Source organism: Macaca mulatta, chromosome 11 (genome assembly GCF_049350105.2).
Source record: "Macaca mulatta isolate MMU2019108-1 chromosome 11, T2T-MMU8v2.0, whole genome shotgun sequence".
Classification (NCBI taxonomy): Eukaryota; Metazoa; Chordata; class Mammalia; order Primates; family Cercopithecidae; genus Macaca; species Macaca mulatta.
Genome location: NC_133416.1, coordinates 34,951,825 through 34,971,900, shown reverse-complemented (window position 1 = coordinate 34,971,900; position 20,076 = coordinate 34,951,825). Strand labels below are relative to the sequence as shown.

At 41.5% G+C, this 20,076-nt stretch overlaps 1 protein-coding gene and 1 long non-coding RNA gene across 2 annotated transcripts in view; one reads left to right on the top strand and one right to left on the bottom strand.

Annotated features, from left to right (window-relative positions):
* Nucleotides 1–14,527: 14,527 nt before the first annotated feature.
* On the bottom strand, nucleotides 14,528–17,017 carry LOC144332818 (uncharacterized). Its single transcript, XR_013400959.1, has 2 exons — nucleotides 16,878–17,017; nucleotides 14,528–16,252 (listed from the first exon to the last, which is right to left on the bottom strand). It is a non-coding gene; the product is annotated as an uncharacterized LOC144332818 (long non-coding RNA).
* The window catches only part of YARS2 (tyrosyl-tRNA synthetase 2), an 11,334-nt gene continuing 6,346 nt past the window's right edge, over nucleotides 15,089–20,076 (top strand). Inside the window, exons 1-2 of the mRNA XM_015151417.3 lie at nucleotides 15,089–15,890; nucleotides 16,924–17,091. Of these exons, the coding sequence (XP_015006903.2) occupies nucleotides 15,112–15,890; nucleotides 16,924–17,091 (947 nt within the window). The 5' untranslated portion in view covers nucleotides 15,089–15,111. The remainder of the gene's footprint in view (nucleotides 15,891–16,923; nucleotides 17,092–20,076) is intronic.

Sequence of the window (20,076 nt, the reverse complement as noted above, 5' to 3'; positions counted from 1 at the left end):
ATAGTATTGGTTAAATAAATAAAGTTATAGCTTTTTATGAGATTATTTAAAAGAATGCAGTTGTTCTTCCTGTACTGGTTGGAAACTTTGCCAAGATATGTTAAATGGAAAAAAGAAAGATGTAGAAGCATCTATATGGGATGTTATTATTAGTCTTATGTATGATATATCTGAAAAAATGCAAAAGAAGCTGGTAACAATGGTTGTCTTCTGAAAGAAAACTGGACCTGTCTTTAAATGCCTCATATTTGGCTCATAGGCTTTTGATATTAATCCCAGGATAGGATGGTCAAATGGCTAAAATCACAGCTCTTATTATGTATTAAAGAGTCATTTTTATAATGAAAAGTAGTACAGGTTTTATTTCTATTCACATCTCTTTTATGTATTTTTGCATGTGGGAAATCCCAATTTACTTTCCAGTTTTCCACCCAATTAGCAACTTATCCAGTCTTTGAATAGCTTCCAGGTCCTTTCCATCTTGGGCAGAATCCAAGTGGGCTTTGAAAGAAATCACTCCCTCCTTGTTTTTTTGTGTATCATTTCAATATTGCCAAGAACACTATCTTGTAAAGTCAGCATGAATACCTCTGTTCTTACATGTTAAACTATGATGGGAGAAAACAAGACCACAAATAAGGGAGAGCAAAAGGAAAGAAATACGATGGAAATCCAAAGAGAACAAGAAAAATCAAGGATTAAGTTAGCTGGGGTCTGAAGTAAGAAGGATTATGTGTGTGCATTAAGAAACTAAAAAAACCATTAAACTCTAGTTTTAAAATATTACCAAGAGGAGAGCCAAGGGAGATTTACCACTGCAGGGGGTTGGCTCATTTGCACTTTGTTCAGCATTGCAAGGCATTCATCTTAAAATGGGGAATAAGCATTCCTTAGAGGGTGCAAATTTATCCACTGGGATACAAGATGGAAAAATTAGAATTTTTAATTTTATATTTTCAGTTCACTTTGTGGATGTTTTATTAGGTACATAATACATATTATTTCAGTAGGATACGTTTAATACATGCGTACACTGAAATATTGGCTGCCCAAACTTTATTGATAAGGGTACATGATGAAAAAAGGTTTGGAGGTCACTGGACCAGTGCTCCAGGCTAAGAATTAGAGAAAACAGATGGGAAGACATTTGCTTCTTTGGTGTCCAGGATTAGTGAAATGAAGGCAGAGGACTGTATGAGAATAAGACACTAGACATTTTAGGAAGCTCAGGACAGGCTCTAAGCCAGATAAAATTCTATGGTTTTATTGTAATTTAGTAAACTACACATATTTACGTTCTAAAAAAATCCTTATAACCATAGCTTTTTTTCTACACTAAGCTACAGAATACCACCCTGGTGGTGACTTGGGATTTAGGCACTGCAGAGAAAAGATCAAAGGGACAGGAGCGATAATTGAAATTTTAGCCCTAAAGGAAAAGTATCTTTAATCTCTAAAAGACCACAAATGAAGTTTGGCAGAAAACAGGGATAAAGTTCTAAGGGTTCTTTGGCATTTTATCATTCATTCAACCAAAAATATTTATGGAGACACATTTACTTCCACCAGGATGGAGTAACTGGTTTGCTGGACTTGTCTTTTCACTATAAACAACTGAAAAAATAAGATACACGAAACAACTGTTTTTAGACATTCAATAACAGGCTTTTCAGGACTTTGATCACAGTGAGAAAAGAATAAAATAAGGTCAGCTCATCATCTGGGCTTTCCAGTCCGCAGCATCTGTAAAGGGAATCCAATCAGTGAACAACAGTTGTAATGACATAAATAACAGACAGCAGCGATCAGAACATTGAAGAAATGTTCTCATTGGTTGAGGCACCTGTAAAATGGTAACATATAAAACTGTGTGAATCGTTTGCTTTAATTTAACAAATAACAGCATAAATAACAAAAAATACGTAAATACAAATACATACCTGAAGGTATTGCAATAACAATTTCATTCTTACTCATGTGAATTCTAACATGCTGCTATGCTTGAACATCACCTCCAAAACTCATGTTGCAATTTAACCCCCAGTGTTGCAGTATTGAGAGGTGTGACGTTTAACAGGTGTGGAGGTGTGGCCTTTAACAGGTGATTGGATCATGAGGGCTCAGCCTTCATGAATGGATTAGTCATAGATTAATGGGTTATCCTGGGAAGGGAACTGGTGCCCTTATAAGCAGAGGAAGAAAGATCTGAGCTAGCACATTAACACACTCAGTCCTCTGGCCATGCAGTGCCCTGTGCTGCCTCAGGACTCTGTAGAGAGTCCCCACCAGCAAGAAGACCTTCACTATATGTGGCCTCTTGCCCTTACACATCTCAGTCTCTGCAACTGTAAGAAATAAATTTCTTTTCTTTATAAATTACTGAGTTTCAAGCATTCTGTTATAACCAACAGAAAGGGACTAAGACACATGCTTTCTGGAATGGAAGATAAAACCACGGGTTATACCCTTAGTTCCCGTGTTTGTCATACAAGTAAATGTCATTATATGTGTTGTGGAAAAGGTGTTCTAAAATTTAGATGATTTTTAATTACAATAAGTTATCTTATGAATAGATAGTAGCGGTGATGTCTTTGATGAAGTCATAGGGACCTACCCTCTGCTTTAACTCCAAAGAGCATGTTAAAGTCAGACACACATTAGCAATAACAACAGGAATAACACAACTGTGATTTAACAATTTCATTATATACCAGGTACTTATTATATAAGGTGGCATTTAATCTTCACGACAACCCTTGAAGTGCATTAGAATCACTATTCATGGTTTGCAGTGAAGAAATTGAGGTTCTTAAAGGTTAAATGACTTGCCCATGATCATTGTAGAGGATTTGATCCCAAATCTCATTCCAAAGCTTATGTATTTAGCCATTACACAACATTGCCTTTCAAATCATAATCAGATGGCTGTTTGGGGAACATGGAATCAGAACCAGGAGAGTGAAATGAATGAAATGAGAATTGGTAGATCAGTCAACATTCAGCACAGGAAGAAACAACCCCAGGTATTTAAGGAGCAATCAAGAAGGAATCATGATTATTGGAAGGGCCAAAGGAGCAGGAGTCAAGGGGCTGCCACTGGACCTACCGTGTCCCAGTGACTAGGAGATCACAAAGCTGGGATAGGAAGTGGTAGCTGCTTCTCCTACTTCCATAACTGCCTCTCAAAACCCATGAAGCTGGACACCAGAGGCAAGAACACTGAGTTACCTCTTTCACTTCCTGATACATTCCCACAACTTGCTTCCCAGGAGAAACGATGTCAGAAGGATGGCCTCCGCCTCACCAATTTCTCATGAGTATATCTAATTCAAGGAACTTATTCATGTTTAGAACCCTACCTGCAAGGGAATCTGGGAAATGGAGCTTTCAGCTTTCTAGGACCTGCAGCACAGAAAAGCATATAGAAGGATTTAGGAATAAACGTCATTCCAATCTAACTAGCGTGAATGGTATCAGACTAAGACTGCCCGAAGTGCTCATCTCGCAGCAAACCTGAGCAGCAATACCAGTACCATCCGTAAGCTCCTGCTAAGCTATAAGCTCTACAAGGACAAGAGTCATTTGTCTTCTTATCAGTGAAATTCCCAGAGCCTCATATAGGCCCAACACATAATAAATACCTCTTGAATGAAAAACTACATAAAGATCTTGTGCAGAGTGGCTAAGGTGATGTCCTTTGCTGTCAGAAATATCTGGATTCGACTGTTAGTAAATCTGTTCATCTGTGAGCTAGATAAAAAGAATTGCTTTCTGGATGTTTGTGAGAATTCAATAAAATAATGCATGTAAAGCACTTAATGCAATGCTCAGCGCACACAGAATTCACTATTGTTTGTTGCTACTATTAGTTGTCATTACCAAACTTTGGTGTCACTTCAAACACCAAAACATTTTACATGAGGCAAATGTGCCTTTAAACCACAATTCTTTGAATACTTACGAGCCTGAATATTTTTTGTATTATATTGGCCGTTGGGATTTGTGTGTATGTGTGATTTGCTTATTCATTTACCTAGAAAAAAATCTTCTGGACCTTGGCCTAGGCAAATAATTTATGATGAAAACCCCAACAGCAAATGCAACTAAAACAAAAATAGACAAATGGGACTTCATTATACTAAAAGGCTTCACACAGCAAAAGAAATAATCAACAGAGTAAATAGACAATGTGTAGAATGGGAGAAAATATTTGCAAATTATCCTGCTGACTAATATCCAGAATCTATCTACAAGGAACAATTCAACAAGAAAAAATGAATAAATAAATAAACTAAAAAAATTTTTAAAAAACCCAAACATTAAAAACTGGGCAAACCATACAAACAGACATTTCTCAAAAGAAGAAATACAGGCAGCCAACAAACACATGAAAAAAATGCTCAACATCCAGAAAACCAAACACCGCATGTTCTCACTCATAGGTGGGAACTGAACAATGAGATCACTTGACTCGGGAAGGGGAACATCACACACTGGGGCCTATCATGGGGAGGGGGGAGGGGGGAGGGAGGAGGGATTGCATTGAGAGTTATACCTGATGTAAATGACGAGTTTGGGTGGGTGCTGACGAGTTGATGGGTGCAGCACGCTAACATGGCACAAGTATACATATGTAACAAACCTGCATGTTATCCACATGTACCCTAGAACTTAAAGTATAATTAAGAAAAAAAAACAAAAAACAAAACAGCAACAACAACAAAAAAAAAAATTCAACATCACTAATCATCAGAGAAATGCAGGCAGCCAAATTAAAACCACAATGAGATATCATCTTACACTAGTCAAAATGGCTGTTATTAAAAGTCAAAGAACACCAGATGTTGGCGTGCATGTGAAGAAAAGGGAATGCATGGCTGGGCATAGTGGCTCACACCTGTAATCCCAACACTTTGGGAGGTTAAGGCAAGTGGATCACTTGGGAGTTCGAGACCAGCCTGACCAATGTAGTGACACCCCATCTCTACTACAAATACAAAATTAGCCGGGCGTGGTGGCGCATGCCTATAACCCCAGCTACTTGGGAGGCTGAGACAGGAGAACCACTTGAAACCAGAAGGCAGAGGTTGCAGTGAGCCGAGGTCATGCCATTGCACTCCAGCCTGGGCAACAAGAGTGAAACTCCATCTCAAAAAAAAAAAAAGAAAAGAAAAGGGAATGCTTATACGCTGTTTGAGGGAATATAAATTAGTTCAAGCTCTATAGAAAACAGTATGGAGACTTCTCAAAGAACTTAAAAAAAGAAATACCATTTGACCTAGCAATCCCATTATTGAGTATCTACCTAAAGCAAAAGAAATCATTCCATAAGAAAGACTCAGCACTCATATGTTCATTACAGCACTATTCACAATAGCCAAGTCATGGAACCAACCTAAGTGTCCATCAATGGTTGACTGGATTTTTAAAATGTGGTTTATATGCACCATGGGATAATATGCAGCAGTAAGAAATAATGAAATCATGTCCTTTGCAGCAACATGGGGGACATTATCCTAAGTAAACTAACTCAGAAACATAAAATTAAATACTGCATGATTCCACTTATAAATGGGAGCTAAATAAAGAGTATAGATGGACATAAAGAGGGAAATAATGGACACTGGGGACTCCAAAAGGGGGAAGGGTGGGAGGAGGCAATGGTTGAAAAATTACCTATCAGGTGCAGTGCCCACTATTGGGGTAATAGGCACTCTAGAATCCCAGTCCCCACCATTACACAATATGCCCATGTGACAAACATGCACATGTACCCCTTGAATCTAAAATAAAGTAAAATTCTTAAAAAAGAATCTTACACAAAGCATTAAAAATCTTAACTCAAAAATTTTTTTAGGCCGGGCACAGTGGCTCATGCCTGTAATCCCAGCACTTTGGGAGGCCGAGGTGGGAAGACTATTTAAGGTCAGGAGTTTGAGACCAGCCTGGGCAATGTAGTGAGACCCTGTCTCTACAAAAAATAAATTAAAAAAAAATTAGCCAGGCATGGTGGCACATGCCTGTGGTCTCAGCTACTCAGGAGGCTGAAGTGGGAGGAGCACTTGAGCCTGGGAGGTGGAGGCTGCAGTGAGCTGTGATCATGCCACAGCATTCCAGCCTGAACATTGCAAGACCCTGTTTCAAAAATACCCATTTTTAAAATTAACTTGTTTTCCAGAGTAGAAATGTTAGATGGAATGTCTGTATAATTTATTCCCAAAACAGGACATTTTTGAGAATAAAAGGGGTCATATAAATAATTAGGCTGGGACAAGAGGCATATAAACCAGGGCTACATTCACCTACTTACTGGAAGCTTTCTCAAATATATAGTGTGACATAATGTTACAAGTCTATTGGAAAGGTGTCTCAATTGGTGCTATATGCTAGATATTTGGTCACCATCTGACACCATCGTGTCCCTGATTGCCACTCCCCTAAACCTCCTTAAACTGTGCTTGGAGAAGAGTTACGTGAGGCATATAATGGGAAGAGAGGCATGGGTATCTAAGATTTCCTTTGGTTTTAGAAAAAAATAGCTATGAGAATACAGAGGAGTTGTTTTCACTTGCTACCTCTGTTAGTGACACCCTTCCAGGTTGGTCTCCCACCCATGGGCAGCTTTGAATGAGGTCAATGGTGATCAAAACTCTTTGGATCTGAGCAAAGCTGCTTGGATTTTCATTGGATCTTTCTGCAAACATGATATGTTTCATTGGTTAACTATCACTTTCTAAATCTTCAATCTTAATTTTTCAAAACTTGTCATAATACAGTTTCCCTCTAATAACAGCCATGTAAGCATGGACTTAAACTGACTTCTACTGCTTAAGCAAACCTCAGTAGAGGAGAAAATAGATGAATTTATTTATTGAATGATTTTTTTTTTTTTTTTTTTTTTGAGACACAGTCTTGTTCGGTCACAAGGCTGGAGTGCAGTGGCGCGATGTCGGCTCACTGCAACCTCCACCTCCTGGGTTCAAGCAATTCTCTTGCCTTGGCCTTCCAAGTAGCTGGGACTACAGGCATGTGCCACCATGCCCAGCTAAGTTTCTGTATTTTTTAGTAGAGACAGGGTTTCACCATGTCGGTCAGGCTGGTCTCGAACTCCCAACCTCGAGTGATCTGCCTGCCTCGGCCTCCCAAAGTCCTGGGATTACAGGCGTGAGCCACAGCACCCAGCTTCTTTGTTTTTTTTTTTTCTTTGAGAGGGAGTCTCACTTTGTCACCCAGGCTGGAGTGCAGAGGCATGATCTCTGCTCACTGCAACCTCTACCTCCCAGGTTCAAGCGATTCTCCTGCCTCAGCCTCTCAAGTAGCTGATATTACAGGTGCCCACCACCATGCCCGACTAATTTTTTTTGTATTTTGTAGAGATGGGGTTTCACCATGTTGGCCAGGCTGGTCTCAAACTCCTGACCTCAAGTGATCTGCCAATCTTGGCCTCCCAAAATGCTGGGATTACAGGTGTGAGCCACTACGTCCAGCCCAGCCCATTTACTTCTAAAATGAGGACACCAAGGCTAATGTGTTAAATGACTTAGCTAAGGAGGAACAGATATTCAAGGTCAAGCTGAGACAGCTACTCATGTCTGTGACTCCTAGTCCAATGGTCTTTGGACCACCACTCAGAAGCACATTTTGTTATGGTTGTGAGAATGAAGGAAGTAATATTTGACTTTTCTGCAAACATTATGTAAATTCAAGGTATTTGTTCCCCTTATGATGTTACAGAACATTAATGAGTGAGATGTTTCCAGACTTGTTTCTCATTTTGATAGCTAACCAGTCAGTGCTTATGACAGAAACACATGAAGTCCATATTGAAGACACTGAAAAAAAAAAACACAAAAATAGTTTTAATCAAAATGGAATTGCTCTACAAAACACAGACTGATTGCTTATTGTTTTGTTTCTTCTCCAATGGAGATATAAATCCACTTGGCCTTGACAGAGGGCCAATGATGAGTTGATTGATTCACTTGTACTCTCTGTCAGAGGGACCAGAAAATTACTATGGTAACTTGATAAATAGGAAAATTCCAAAATTATCTTCACTGAAGACATTATCCGTTTGATCTAAGCTTTTCAGATGCAATCACAATAGTGTCTCCAAGATCCTGTTTCTAAGAGGGAAGCCTGCTTTTCTCATCACATCAGCAAACAGCCGGGCAGACTGCGTTGCTTGCCAATCATGGCTGAATTACAGTCCTGACAACATGGCCTGGGAAAGAACATGCTGGTGGGGGACTGCGGCAGCTGTCACCAAGCTCAGAGCAGAAGGGGTGGATGTTCGGGAAAGGGTTCTGCGAGGAGAAAAATTCACTGCAGCAGGAGCGAAGGGAGACACAATTGCACATTGAAAGGGGAAAAACTGAATTCTACTCTACACCCCAATCACCACCCTCCTACAAGGGATGTCTTTCCCTTGGTCATATTCTCAACAAATGTTTTTCTCCCACAGTCCCCTCCTAATCTGAATGTTCTTCAACAACTATCTAGGAGTCACTCTTTCTCTGCTCCAAAAATTGGGGGTGGAAAAGGAGCCCAATCAGAAAGAGGAAATGAAGAAAGAGGAAGTGAAGAATAAAACTACTCAGAGAAAAATAACTTCAGAGAATAATGTTATCTCCATGAGGACAGGAATCTTTCTTTCCACGAATGTGTCCTAAGCCCTTAGAACAGTGCCTGACTGATCAAATAATTCTAATAAATATCTGTTAAATGAATAAGCAAACATCTATGTCCTTAACCCACTAGAATGGTAGGAAATTGTTTCTCCATCATTATTAGCCTCCTTCCCCCTTCTAGGGTTTTACCAAAATTTGATCAACGTGCCCCAGGAAATAATATCTCTAATTTCCAATTGGTTCTGGTCATTCTAGCCATCCTTGTTGGCCAAGCCTTCAGCAGTTCTCTGAGACCTCCAGCTGGCACTCAGGGGCTCTCCTGCCTCAAATGAAGCAGAGGAACCTTAGGCGAAGCCAGGAGCCCCAGGTCTGAAGTGTAGCAGGAGGTCGTCCCTTTGAGGACAGAGAGCAACGCACAGCTCCTCTGGCAAACCAGGGCCATAGCCAGGGCTCCCTTGCCCAGGTTTGGGGCAGGGGCATTCTCTTTAAGCTGGAGAATCCTACCTCCTTCTCTTCGATAAGCTTATTTCCTTAAACTTCATCCTATCTTAGGCTTCTGACTTTGGGAAACAGAAAATACAAAGAGTTCCAGATGACTCTGTATTCCTCCCTGCCTTGCACCTTCCCCAAGGCACTGACACACACAACTTGCTACAAATGCATAGTTAAAATGAAAAGTGGAAAATGAAAGGTTTTTTGTTTGTTTGTTTGAGACGGAGTCTCACTCTTACCCAGGCTGGAGTGCAACGGCGTGGTCTCAGCTCACTGCAACCTCCGCCTCCCAGGCTCAAGCAATTCTCCCACCTCAGCCTCCCAAGTAGCTGGGACTACAGGCATGTGCCACCACACCCGGCTAATTTTTGTATTTTCAGTAGAGTCGGGTTTTCACTATGTTGGCCAGGCTGATCTTGAACTCCTGACCTCGTGATCCGCCCACCTCAGCCTCCCGAAGTGCTGGGAGTACAGGCATCAGCCACCACACCCGGCCTGGAAGATGAAAGATTTTTTAAACCCATAAATATCTCAAAATATTATCCAGCCATATGGTATGGGATCAGGTGCATGAAGTTAAGGCAATGCTGAGACCTCCAGGTTATTCCACTGGCTACAACAGCAGAAGGGAAGGGAAGGGAAGAGAAGGGAAGGGAAGGGGGAAGGGAAGGGAAGGGGGAAGGGGAAGGGGGAAGGGAAGGGGGAAGGGAAGGGAAGGGGGAAAGGGAAGGGAAGGGGGAAGGGAAGGGTAGGGGAAGGGGGAAGGGAAGGGAAGGGGGAAGGGAAGGGAAGGGGGAAAGGGAAGGGAAGGGGGAAGGGAAGAGAAGGGAAGGGGGAAGGTAAGGGAAGGGAAGGGGGAAGGGAAGGGAAGGGGGAAGGAAGGGGGAAGGGGAAGGGAAGGGGGAAGGGAAAGGGGGAAGGGAAAGAGGGAAGGGGGAAGGGAAGGAGAAAGGAAAGGAAAGGAAAGGAAAGGAGGGAGGGAAGGAAGGAAAGAAAGAAGAAAGAAACAAACTTGGGGTATCCTTCTCTAAACTCTAATATAGAAAGGAAACATCTAGTAACATGTTTCTTTGTCTAATTATCCTCCTACAATCAGCATCTTAAAATAAACTAATCTCTTATAAAAAATTTTTGGATGTTAATATGACCATCAGCTCAAAAAGCATTAAAGCCACTTCAATCAAGGGACATAGACTAGGTTTCAAGACACTTAGCTCACATAAATTTCTATAAATTTTAATAGAACTTAATGGTCTTTCCATTTGTTTGTGTGTGTGGGAAGGGTGAGCATTATTGATTTTACATTTTAATACATTTTAGGGGCATGATGAACCTGGACAGTAAAAGCATGCTTCCCTTGCCCCACCTAATGCAGAGGAGCTTCCTGAAAGAAATTAGTTTGGAATGAAAGGAGAGCAATTGCCTTGCAGGTAAGGATGGGCAGAGTGGGAGGATCTTTAGGACTTTAGATGTAGGTTTCAAGAAAAATAGCAACATGAAAGTCATGTGTGAGAAGATGTAATTATGAGGCAGATTGAGTTATAAATTATTATCCAAAGATAACAAAGGCATGAAACCAATCTTTAGAAATGATTCTTCCCAAGTAATAGGAGATAGGAATGTCATGGAAATACTTCAACTGGAAGAAAAGCCATGGCCTTTCTGAAGTAACCTACAATTTCTTTTTTTTTCTTTCCTTTTCTTTTCTTTTTTTTTTTTTTTTTTTTTTTTTTTTTGAGATGTTGTCTCACTCTGTTGTTCAGGCTGGAGTACAGTGGTGTTATGTCGGCTCACTGCAACCTCCACCTCCCAGGTTGAAGTGATTCTCCTGCCTCAGCCTCCTGAGTAGCTGGGATTACAGACGCCCACCACCTCATCTGGCTAATTTTTGTATTTTTAGTTGAGACGGGGGTTTCACCATGTTGGTCAGGCTGGTCTCGAACTCCTTACCTCTGGTCATCTGCCCGCCTCAGCCTCCCAAAGTGCTGGGATTACAAGCGTGAGTCACCATGCCCGGCTGTAACCTACAATTTCTATTTCTTGTTCCTATCCACTCCCTTTTGCATCCTATGTCACCAATAATGTTCTCCAAGGGAAAAAAAAAAAAACAAAACAAAAATAAGAATTATATTTTATAGTGATTATAATGATCAGAATTCCTCAGACTTCTTTCTGCTATCATTTGCTGTGACCTTTGGACAGCTCATATTTCAGCCCTAACCAGATCTCTGCTGTAATCTGAATGTATATTTCATATGATGCTACAGATAGAGAAATGCTTCAAAATTAAGTAGAGATCAGTTAAAACACCATTACTGTTTACTCTGTGTCTTTTGAATTCTATTATATTTATAGTTGTTTACATTTTGAAAACCAAGCCATTTAAAACAGGGATCCCTTCAAAGAGAACATTTATGTGGCATTTTGTTGCAGGAAAAGGTAACTGTGAAACACATGTGCCTCTAATTCAAGACCAGTTAACCTCAAGTTATTACAGTTGAGATAAATCATATTTTTAAAAATACTTTTTAACCCTTGTTCATTCACTTTTTCAGCTAATAAAAACAGCCAGAATTAACTTAGTCACTTTTTTGTAACCCAAATGCAAACCATGGGTGCAATCCCATAAAATTTTAGCCATGGATATAATTCCAAAGGTTTGAAAGTCCCATCTTCTACTCTCGCTCCTGTCTTTGGGACAAAGCCCAATTTCCCTATAATACCAACACGAATTATAAAAAGAAAGCAGTGGGTCTGACCGTGTGTTCCAAAATTGTTGCTTGTTACTGTCATTGAGCTACTGTCAAGTCTCGTCTAGCACCTCCTGTGACACCACCTTCCTTTTTCTTTTTTTTTTTTTTGAGATGGAGTTTCCCTTTTGTTGCCCAGGCTGGAGTGCAATGGTGCGATCTCGGCTCACTGCAACCTCCACCTCATGGGTTCAAGCGATTCTCCTGCCTCAGCTCCGGAGTAGCTGGGATTACGGGCATGCGCCACCACGCCTGGCTAATTTTGTATTTTTAGTAGAGATGGGGTTTCTCCATGTTGGTCAGGCTGGTCTCAAACTCCCAATCTCAAGTGATCTGCCCACCTCAGCCTCCCAAAGTGCTGGGATTACAGGCATGAGCCACTGTTCACGGCCCGACACCATCTTCTTTTTTTTTTTTTTTTTAAACTTTTAACTAAAAAGTAAACTTTAATATCGAAAATGCAAACTTGGGGAAGACAGAAAAGATCACACACAAGGCTGTCACTTCACACTTGGAAGGTTGCACAGCGGCCGGGCAGAGGCGCTCCTCACTTCCCAGACATGGGCGGCTGGGCAGAGGCGCTCCTCACTTCCCAGACATGGGCGGCTGGGCAGAGGCGCTCCTCACTTCCCAGACATGGGCGGCTGGGCAGAGGCGCTCCTCACTTCCCTGAGAGGGTGGATGGGCAGAGGCGCTCCTCACTTTATACTTTGTAATAAATTTTCATCCCAGGTAGAAATTTTCTATTTTTCATCATCCACAGAATTATTCTCCATTAAGCACAGGTCATCAAGTAACCCTGACATCGGTACATACTGTTGTAACAAGTAGGATTTTCAAATTACTAACACACCTGTAAAAGCCAGAGAGTTGTGTGTCACCAGAAACACATGTGTGTCCTATGTATTAAGGTACTAAATAGAAAGCACCATTTGCTGTGTGTGTGACAGTACTGATTCCATGTTAGAGGAAAGCTTGCTTACTTGAATACAATTACTGCTTTGCTTGAGTTTGTAGATCATTCACCAAAATCAGCCTCAGGAAAACAGGATATTGAACAGAGATAAAAAAAAAAAAAATACTTAGGTCAGCATCTCTGTGAATGGGCTGACCGACCTGGTAAGAATAGGCTGATGGTACCTGCAAAAGCCACAAAATATTGACCAAGAAAGCAATGATTTACTGCCGACCTGAGACTGTACATGTTTCACAATAATATTTTGATAATCCTTTCTCCTAATTTCCCTTAAAAACCAGAAGTGGTCTTTGAACACTAGCTCACTGCCTCCCGCGGGGTTGCTGGCCTCTTGAATCAAACTCACTTTACTTTCACTACAGCTCTTGAGATTTTGGCTTTCAGGTGACAAGTGGCCCAGATGTCAGTTTACTTACATGTGCTCAGGAGAATTGCCTGCCATACCTACTGAAATCTGTCTCTGATCAAAGTGGTGGACCATACGACTACAGATTGGCCTTGTGAAGTAGCTCATGCCTGTAATCCCAACACTTTGGGAGGCAGAGGTGGGAAGCTTGCTTGAGGCCAGGAGTTTAGGACCAGCCTGGGCAATACAGTGAGACCTCCGTCTCTACAAAAATAAAAAATAAAAATTAGCCAGGCATGGTAGTCCACACCTGTAGTTCCAGCTACTTGGGTGGCTGAGACAGGAAGATCTCTGCAGCCTAGGAGTTCAAGGCTGCAGTGAACCATGATCCTGCCACGGCACTCCAGTGTGGGCAACCGAGTGACACTTAAAAAAAAAAAAAGACTGCAGATCAACAGGTTATGATTGCAAATTTTAAGATATTTTGAATAACATAAAAGAACACACTATTTTCTTATGCAGTTCGGAGTATGTTTAATAGTCTATTGAATGAGTATCTCAAAATCCTATTGAAGTTACTATCTGGCAATGAGAAACTAATTCACTGATAGTTATACATGCAAAGAAACTAATTATTAAAATAAGTTTTCATTTTGTTAGATGACTTTATAACGTTAAAAAATGGAAAAGTCCTGTAGGGAATGATTTGGAACATGGCCCAGACTCCAGCCCCAGGACCAAGGCACTCAATCCCCCAGCTGCTGGGAGTGTTGGTTGCTTATGGCTCACAGCTGAGTTCCTTTCTGCACCTCTCCCTCTCCAAAAGCCTTACCCAGCAGCGTTTTGCTTCCTCCCCAGAAACATCCCACATTTAATGAGCAGTCAGTAAGAGGGTCTAAAGGTCTGCCCTGTGGCCTCAATTCAGGATGACTCTGAAAGGAAATCCCGGCTCCAGAGCCCCTACTGGATTGCCTGAGGCCTCTATTACAAATTGTTCACAGTTCAACCTCTTTCTCCCTCCGCCCAACCTGGCCTCCCTCACTCCATTATACGTGTTGTTCTTAAGAGCACACTCCAGTAACCCTCCTGCAAACCAGTCTCCCCCCAACTCAGAGTCCAGGGGTTTTGAAAGCGGTCCTAGAAATCAGGCTCTAACGTGGGATTTTGAAGCTAGATTACCTGCCAGCCAGTTGCCAGTAAGCACCTCATCCCTGGTGAGTATTCAGAGCACTTGTCAAGCTGCACGATGTGAATACTAATTTGAATCCACTCATGCTAAGCTGTGTCCCAACCTAGTTAACTGTATTTAAAATAAATAAATAAACCACAGGACTTGATACATGTACTTTATTGCACTGAGTTTTTCTTGCTATAGCTTGGACAAGACTGCCACCTCCTGGAAGAGCTGACGAATACTGGAGACTGAGGTGCAATTGGGGAATCGGTACTATGAAATTGCCTGCGTCTCAGCAGCAACTCTCTCTCCGAGATGTTAAACCAACTCCTAACCTTTCTCAACCTCTGTGAGCAGCTTTTTGCACGGAACCAAGACTTCAAAGAACTTGCGCATCACAATCTTTTTACGTGAAAATTTAAATACAAGTTAACATTTGTGAAGCGTTATGTGCCAAAAAGCTTTAATTCTTAAGGTTCACAACAGTCTTATGAGGTAGGAACTATCAAGCAGATCCACACTGCGAATGGGGAAATTAAGTTTCAGGGAACTTAAAGCGACAGCTCTGAGGCGGAATCGCCACTTGGAGTCGGAACTCAACTGCTGAGAGCGCAAGCTCCGTAACTACGTAACCGCCTTGGGCATGCGCAGAAAAACACTGACGTACCTTCCCTAGGAGCGGCAAGCAGGTGGGTGTGGCGGGGCCTCTGCAATCCCAGCATTCCCTTCGTGCCGCCATCAATATGGCGGCGCCCATCTTTCGGTCCTTTTCCTGGGGCCGTTGGTCTGGTACCCTAAATCTCTCAGTTTTCTTGCCCTTGGGGCTGCGTAAGGCCCACTCGGGCCCTCAGGGGTTACTGGCAGCGCAGAAGGCTCGAGGTCTGTTCAAGGACTTCTTCCCGGAGACGGGGACGAAAATAGAACTCCCAGAGCTCTTCGACCGTGGCACGGCGAGTTTTCCCCAAACCATTTACTGTGGCTTCGACCCCACGGCAGACTCGCTTCATGTGGGCCATCTTCTTGCGCTGCTGGGCCTGTTTCATTTGCAGCGAGCGGGCCACAACGTGATCGCGCTGGTGGGAGGCGCCACGGCGCGCCTGGGAGACCCGAGCGGCCGTACCAAGGAACGCGAGGCGCTGGAGACAGAGCGCGTGCGAGCCAACGCGCGCGCCCTGCGCCTAGGGCTTGAGGCTCTGGCGGCTAATCACCAGCAGCTTTTCACTGATGGGCGCTCCTGGGGCAGCTTCACTGTGCTGGACAACTCGGCCTGGTACCAGAAGCAGCACCTGGTGGACTTTCTGGCGGCAGTTGGGGGTCACTTCCGCATGGGGACGCTGCTGAGCCGGCAGAGCGTGCAGCTGCGGCTCAAGAGCGCGGAGGGCATGAGCTTGGCCGAATTCTTTTACCAGGTGCTCCAGGCCTATGACTTCTATTACCTCTTCCAGCGTTATGGATGCAGGGTCCAGCTGGGCGGATCTGATCAACTAGGCAACATTATGTCCGGATATGAGTTCATCAACAAGTAAGTGCCTTTAGACCCTGGGGAAATCCTGGGACCAAATAATTTACACACTAGTAGCCTGTGATTTACTCTTAGGATTGTAGGTTGCTGCCCTTCGTTCCAGCTCTTGTTGGTTTTATCCCCATTAAGGCTCTATAATGGCGTTAATAACACTGGCTAATAAGAACTAAAGGGCTGAATTAAGGGTATTAAGAGTAAACGGTGTATTCTAAAAATTAGCTGGGCGTGGTGATGCACGCCTGTAATCCCAGCTCTTCTGGAGGCTGAGGCAGGAGAATGGCTTGAACTCGGGAGGCGAAGGTTAGCAGTGAGCCGAGATAGCGCCACAGCACTCCAGCCTGGGCAACAGAGGGAGACTCCATCTTAAAAAAAAAAAAAAAAAGGAAACCGTGTATTCTAGAGCTCTGCAGGAAAGAGACCACTAGTGAAGATTTGGTCGGTCTGTTTTGGTTCCCCTAAGTCGTCCTTTCTAATTAGAGAAACTGCTTTTGTGTGTTTATACTAGAACATGACTGGACCTCCTTGAGTAGCTAGCCTCTGCTTTAGCTCTGCACCCTCCATGGAACTAGTGTTAGTCCTTGGTTGGTATCTCAAAAAGTTTTTTCAACTCCAAATAACTGACAAGTAATGCGGGTCTAATAGCATTTTCTTGAGAGAGGTGAAGGATAGGGCTAGCTCATGTGCTACAGAGCAAAACACATGTTTAAAAGGCATTTAGAACATTTCCTTTAGTGTCTCTTCCTGACACCCCTTCACCCAGTTTTCTCCTTCCCACTCAGCCTTTCAAAATCTCTAGTCCATTGTTAAGTAGCACTTCCCCTTGGCCTGCCTAGAAACTGCCTGGAACCACTCATGAGATTCAGAATGAATAGGGTGAGTACTGTAACAGTACATAAGAGGGACAAGAATTCAGATTTAGGAGGTCAAGGAAGTTTTCCTGGAGCAAGTAACCAGAAAGAAATCTGGAAGGTGAACAGTAGAACCTACCACGACTTTGCTTGAGGCACATAATGAAATTGTTCTTTATGCATAGGTTGACTGGAGAAGATGTATTTGGAATCACCGTTCCTCTAATTACAAGTACAACTGGAGCAAAGCTGGGAAAGTCTGCTGGCAACGCTGTTTGGCTAAACAGAGATAAGACATCTCCATTTGAATTGTATCAATTCTTTGTCAGGCAACCAGACGATTCAGTGGAAAGGTGAGTTCTGAATAATGGGCTCAGAAAAATTGACACCATAAACTCATGATATAATTTTAGCCATTGAATCTATGTACACTTTATAGTTTTTTTGTTTTTAACTTAGTTTCTGTCTGCACATAAACCATTACATCATAGAAGACTAATTTTTACTGTGTTCTAAAGTTAAACACTTTGTTGGTTAAAGCAGAAAAACCACAGTGGATGGCTAGAAAATGTAGAGCCAACTTTTTGATCTATATCTAGCAAGTTCTTAGGATTTTATCACCTGCATATTCTAGTTTTTTCACTCCTTTCATCTTAAACTTGACTACCCTTATTTTTCCTTTGTCTTTCTTCTCTCACAAATATGACTTTAAAGATTCTCTTAAGAAATGATTTTCTCCTTAAATTAAATTGCCTTAAACTCTTGGGAGAATATGAATTAATGAGAAACAAACATACCTGCAACAAAAAGTGAAAAAAATATTTTGATACTCTGTAACATCAAAGTAATCTAGGAATAATTCTTTAAGACTTAATAATAAATGACTTTCCTGCAAAATATTAAAAGATGCTATTGAGCAAAATAAAGACCTACATAAATGAAGAGTTAGACCATATTGATAGTACAAAAATATATCAGTTCTTTTTTGTTTTTTTTTTGAAACAGAATCTCACTCCCATTGCCCAGGCTGGAGTGTAATGGCACAATCTTGGCTCACTGTAGCCTGGAATTCCCAGGCTCAGGTGCACACCACTATGCCCAGCTAATTTTGTGTTTTATTTTTTAGTAGAGGTGGGGTTTCACCATGTTACCCAGGCTGGTCTCAAACTCCTAGACTCAAGCGATCAACCTGCCTCCGACTCCCAAAGTGCTGGGCTTACAGGCATGAGCCCCCACACCCAGCCAAGATACCAGTTCTGGATTTCATCCACATTTAGTACAGCACCAACCATATCTAAACCGGCTTTTTGTGGAACTTGACAAGCTCATTGTAAGATTGACATAGAAATAAAAAGGGCTAAGATTGGCCAAGATGTTTTTGAAGAACAGCGTGGAAGATTATCATGCCTTATTATAAAATTTCAGTAATTATGGTTTTTTCCTCTTTAGATTTAGTCCTAGAATGTTTGACGATATAGTCCTGAGGTTTTGATGTATTGAGAATTGATAATCTTTTTTTTTTTTTTTTGAGACAGTGTCTCGTTTTGTTGCCCAGGCTGGAGTGTCCTCCGCTTCCTGGGTTCAAGCGATTCTCCTGAGTAGCTGGGACTACAGGCATGTGCCACCATGCCCGGCTAATTTTTGTATTTTTGTAGAGGCAGGGTTTCGCCATGTTGGCCAGGCTGTCTTGAACTCCTGACCTCAAGTGATCCACCCTCCTCAGCCTCACAAAGTGCTGGGATTACAGGCTTGAGCTACCGCACCCAGCCTAGATAATTGATAATCTTTTTGAAAATTGCATTTTCTATCTGGTTCTGGTGTTTAGAAATACAATTACTTTATATATATTACCTTTAAATCTAGCAACTTTGCCAAACTCATTATTTCTAATAATGACCTTTAGGTTTAAAGGTACACGTTTAAAGACCAATGGCACAGATTAGAGAATCCAGACACACTCTAGCATATATGGTCTCCTTATCTCTGGCAAAGGTGGCATTGTAGTTTGGGAAGACAGTCTTCAGTGAATATTGCTCCATTAGTTAGATGTCTTTGTGGGTGAATAAAATGAAACTTAACCTTACATAGTACACAAAAGTCGATTCCAGGTAGATTATAGACCTAAATCTGTATCAAAAGACAAAACAATAAAGCTTTTAGATAAATAGGAAAATGCCTTTATGACTTTAAGATAGAGAAAGATTCTTAAACAGGACACAAAAGGAAGAGATAGGTAAGTTAGACTAAATTAAAAATAAGATCTGTTCATCATGAGTCACTGTTAAGAGTGGGAAAAGATTGCTATTTTTAGTACATGTATCTAAATGATAAAGGGCTTGTATTCAAATTAATATAAAGAATTTCTTATTTCACATTGCATGTCTGTATCAAAACATCTCATGCACCCCGTAAGTATATACACCTATATACCCACAAAAAATTGTTTAAAAAATTTCAAAAATTAAAAATGAAAAAACTATGTAAATACTATATTAAACATAGTTATTTTAATGTTAAAAACAGAAATTTCTCTAAGCCAGTGAGAAAAAGACAACCCAGCAGAACAAGGGAAACAGACTTGAACAGGTACTTCACAAAGATCCTGTCCAAAGGCCAAAAACATATAAAAAGGTGCTTAGCCTTCATACGGAGAAGAAAAAATACAAGATAAAGGGCACAACGAGATACCATTATGCACCCTCCAGAATGGCTAAACAAAAGAGCTGGCAGAACCAAGTGCTGACAAGACTGTCCCAAGGTGGTGGAAGAATAAACGTATAGAACCACTTTGGGAAAACATTTGGCAGTACCTACTAAAGCTAAATGTGCACATAACCTGTGATCCAGCATTTCCTCTTCTGGGCATATACCCAACAGAAATTAATGCACATATGCACCAAGAGTGGTATATGAGGCTATTCAGAGCAGCATTAATAGCAATTGTCTAAAAATAGAAACAGCACAAAAGTTCACAGAAAAACACGTTGCAGGATAATCATAGCATGGAATGCTGTACATGCAGAATCATGGATGACTCGCCTAAACATATCAACGTGCCGGAAAATAAATTCTGTATGATTCCTTTTATATAAAATCCTACAGACAGGCAAAATTAAGTGATGCTCTTAAGGGAGGCATACTGAGATGTTAAAAGTATCAGGAAAGACAAGGAAGCGATTACTATCAAAGGCAAAATAGTGATTAACTTGGAGGGGTGTGTGATATATTTGCGCATTCTTGGGTAAGGGCAATACTGTATTTCTTTTCTTTTCTTTTCTTTTTTTGAGATGGAGTCTCACCTCTGTCACCAGGCTGGAGTGCAGTGGCGCAATATCGGC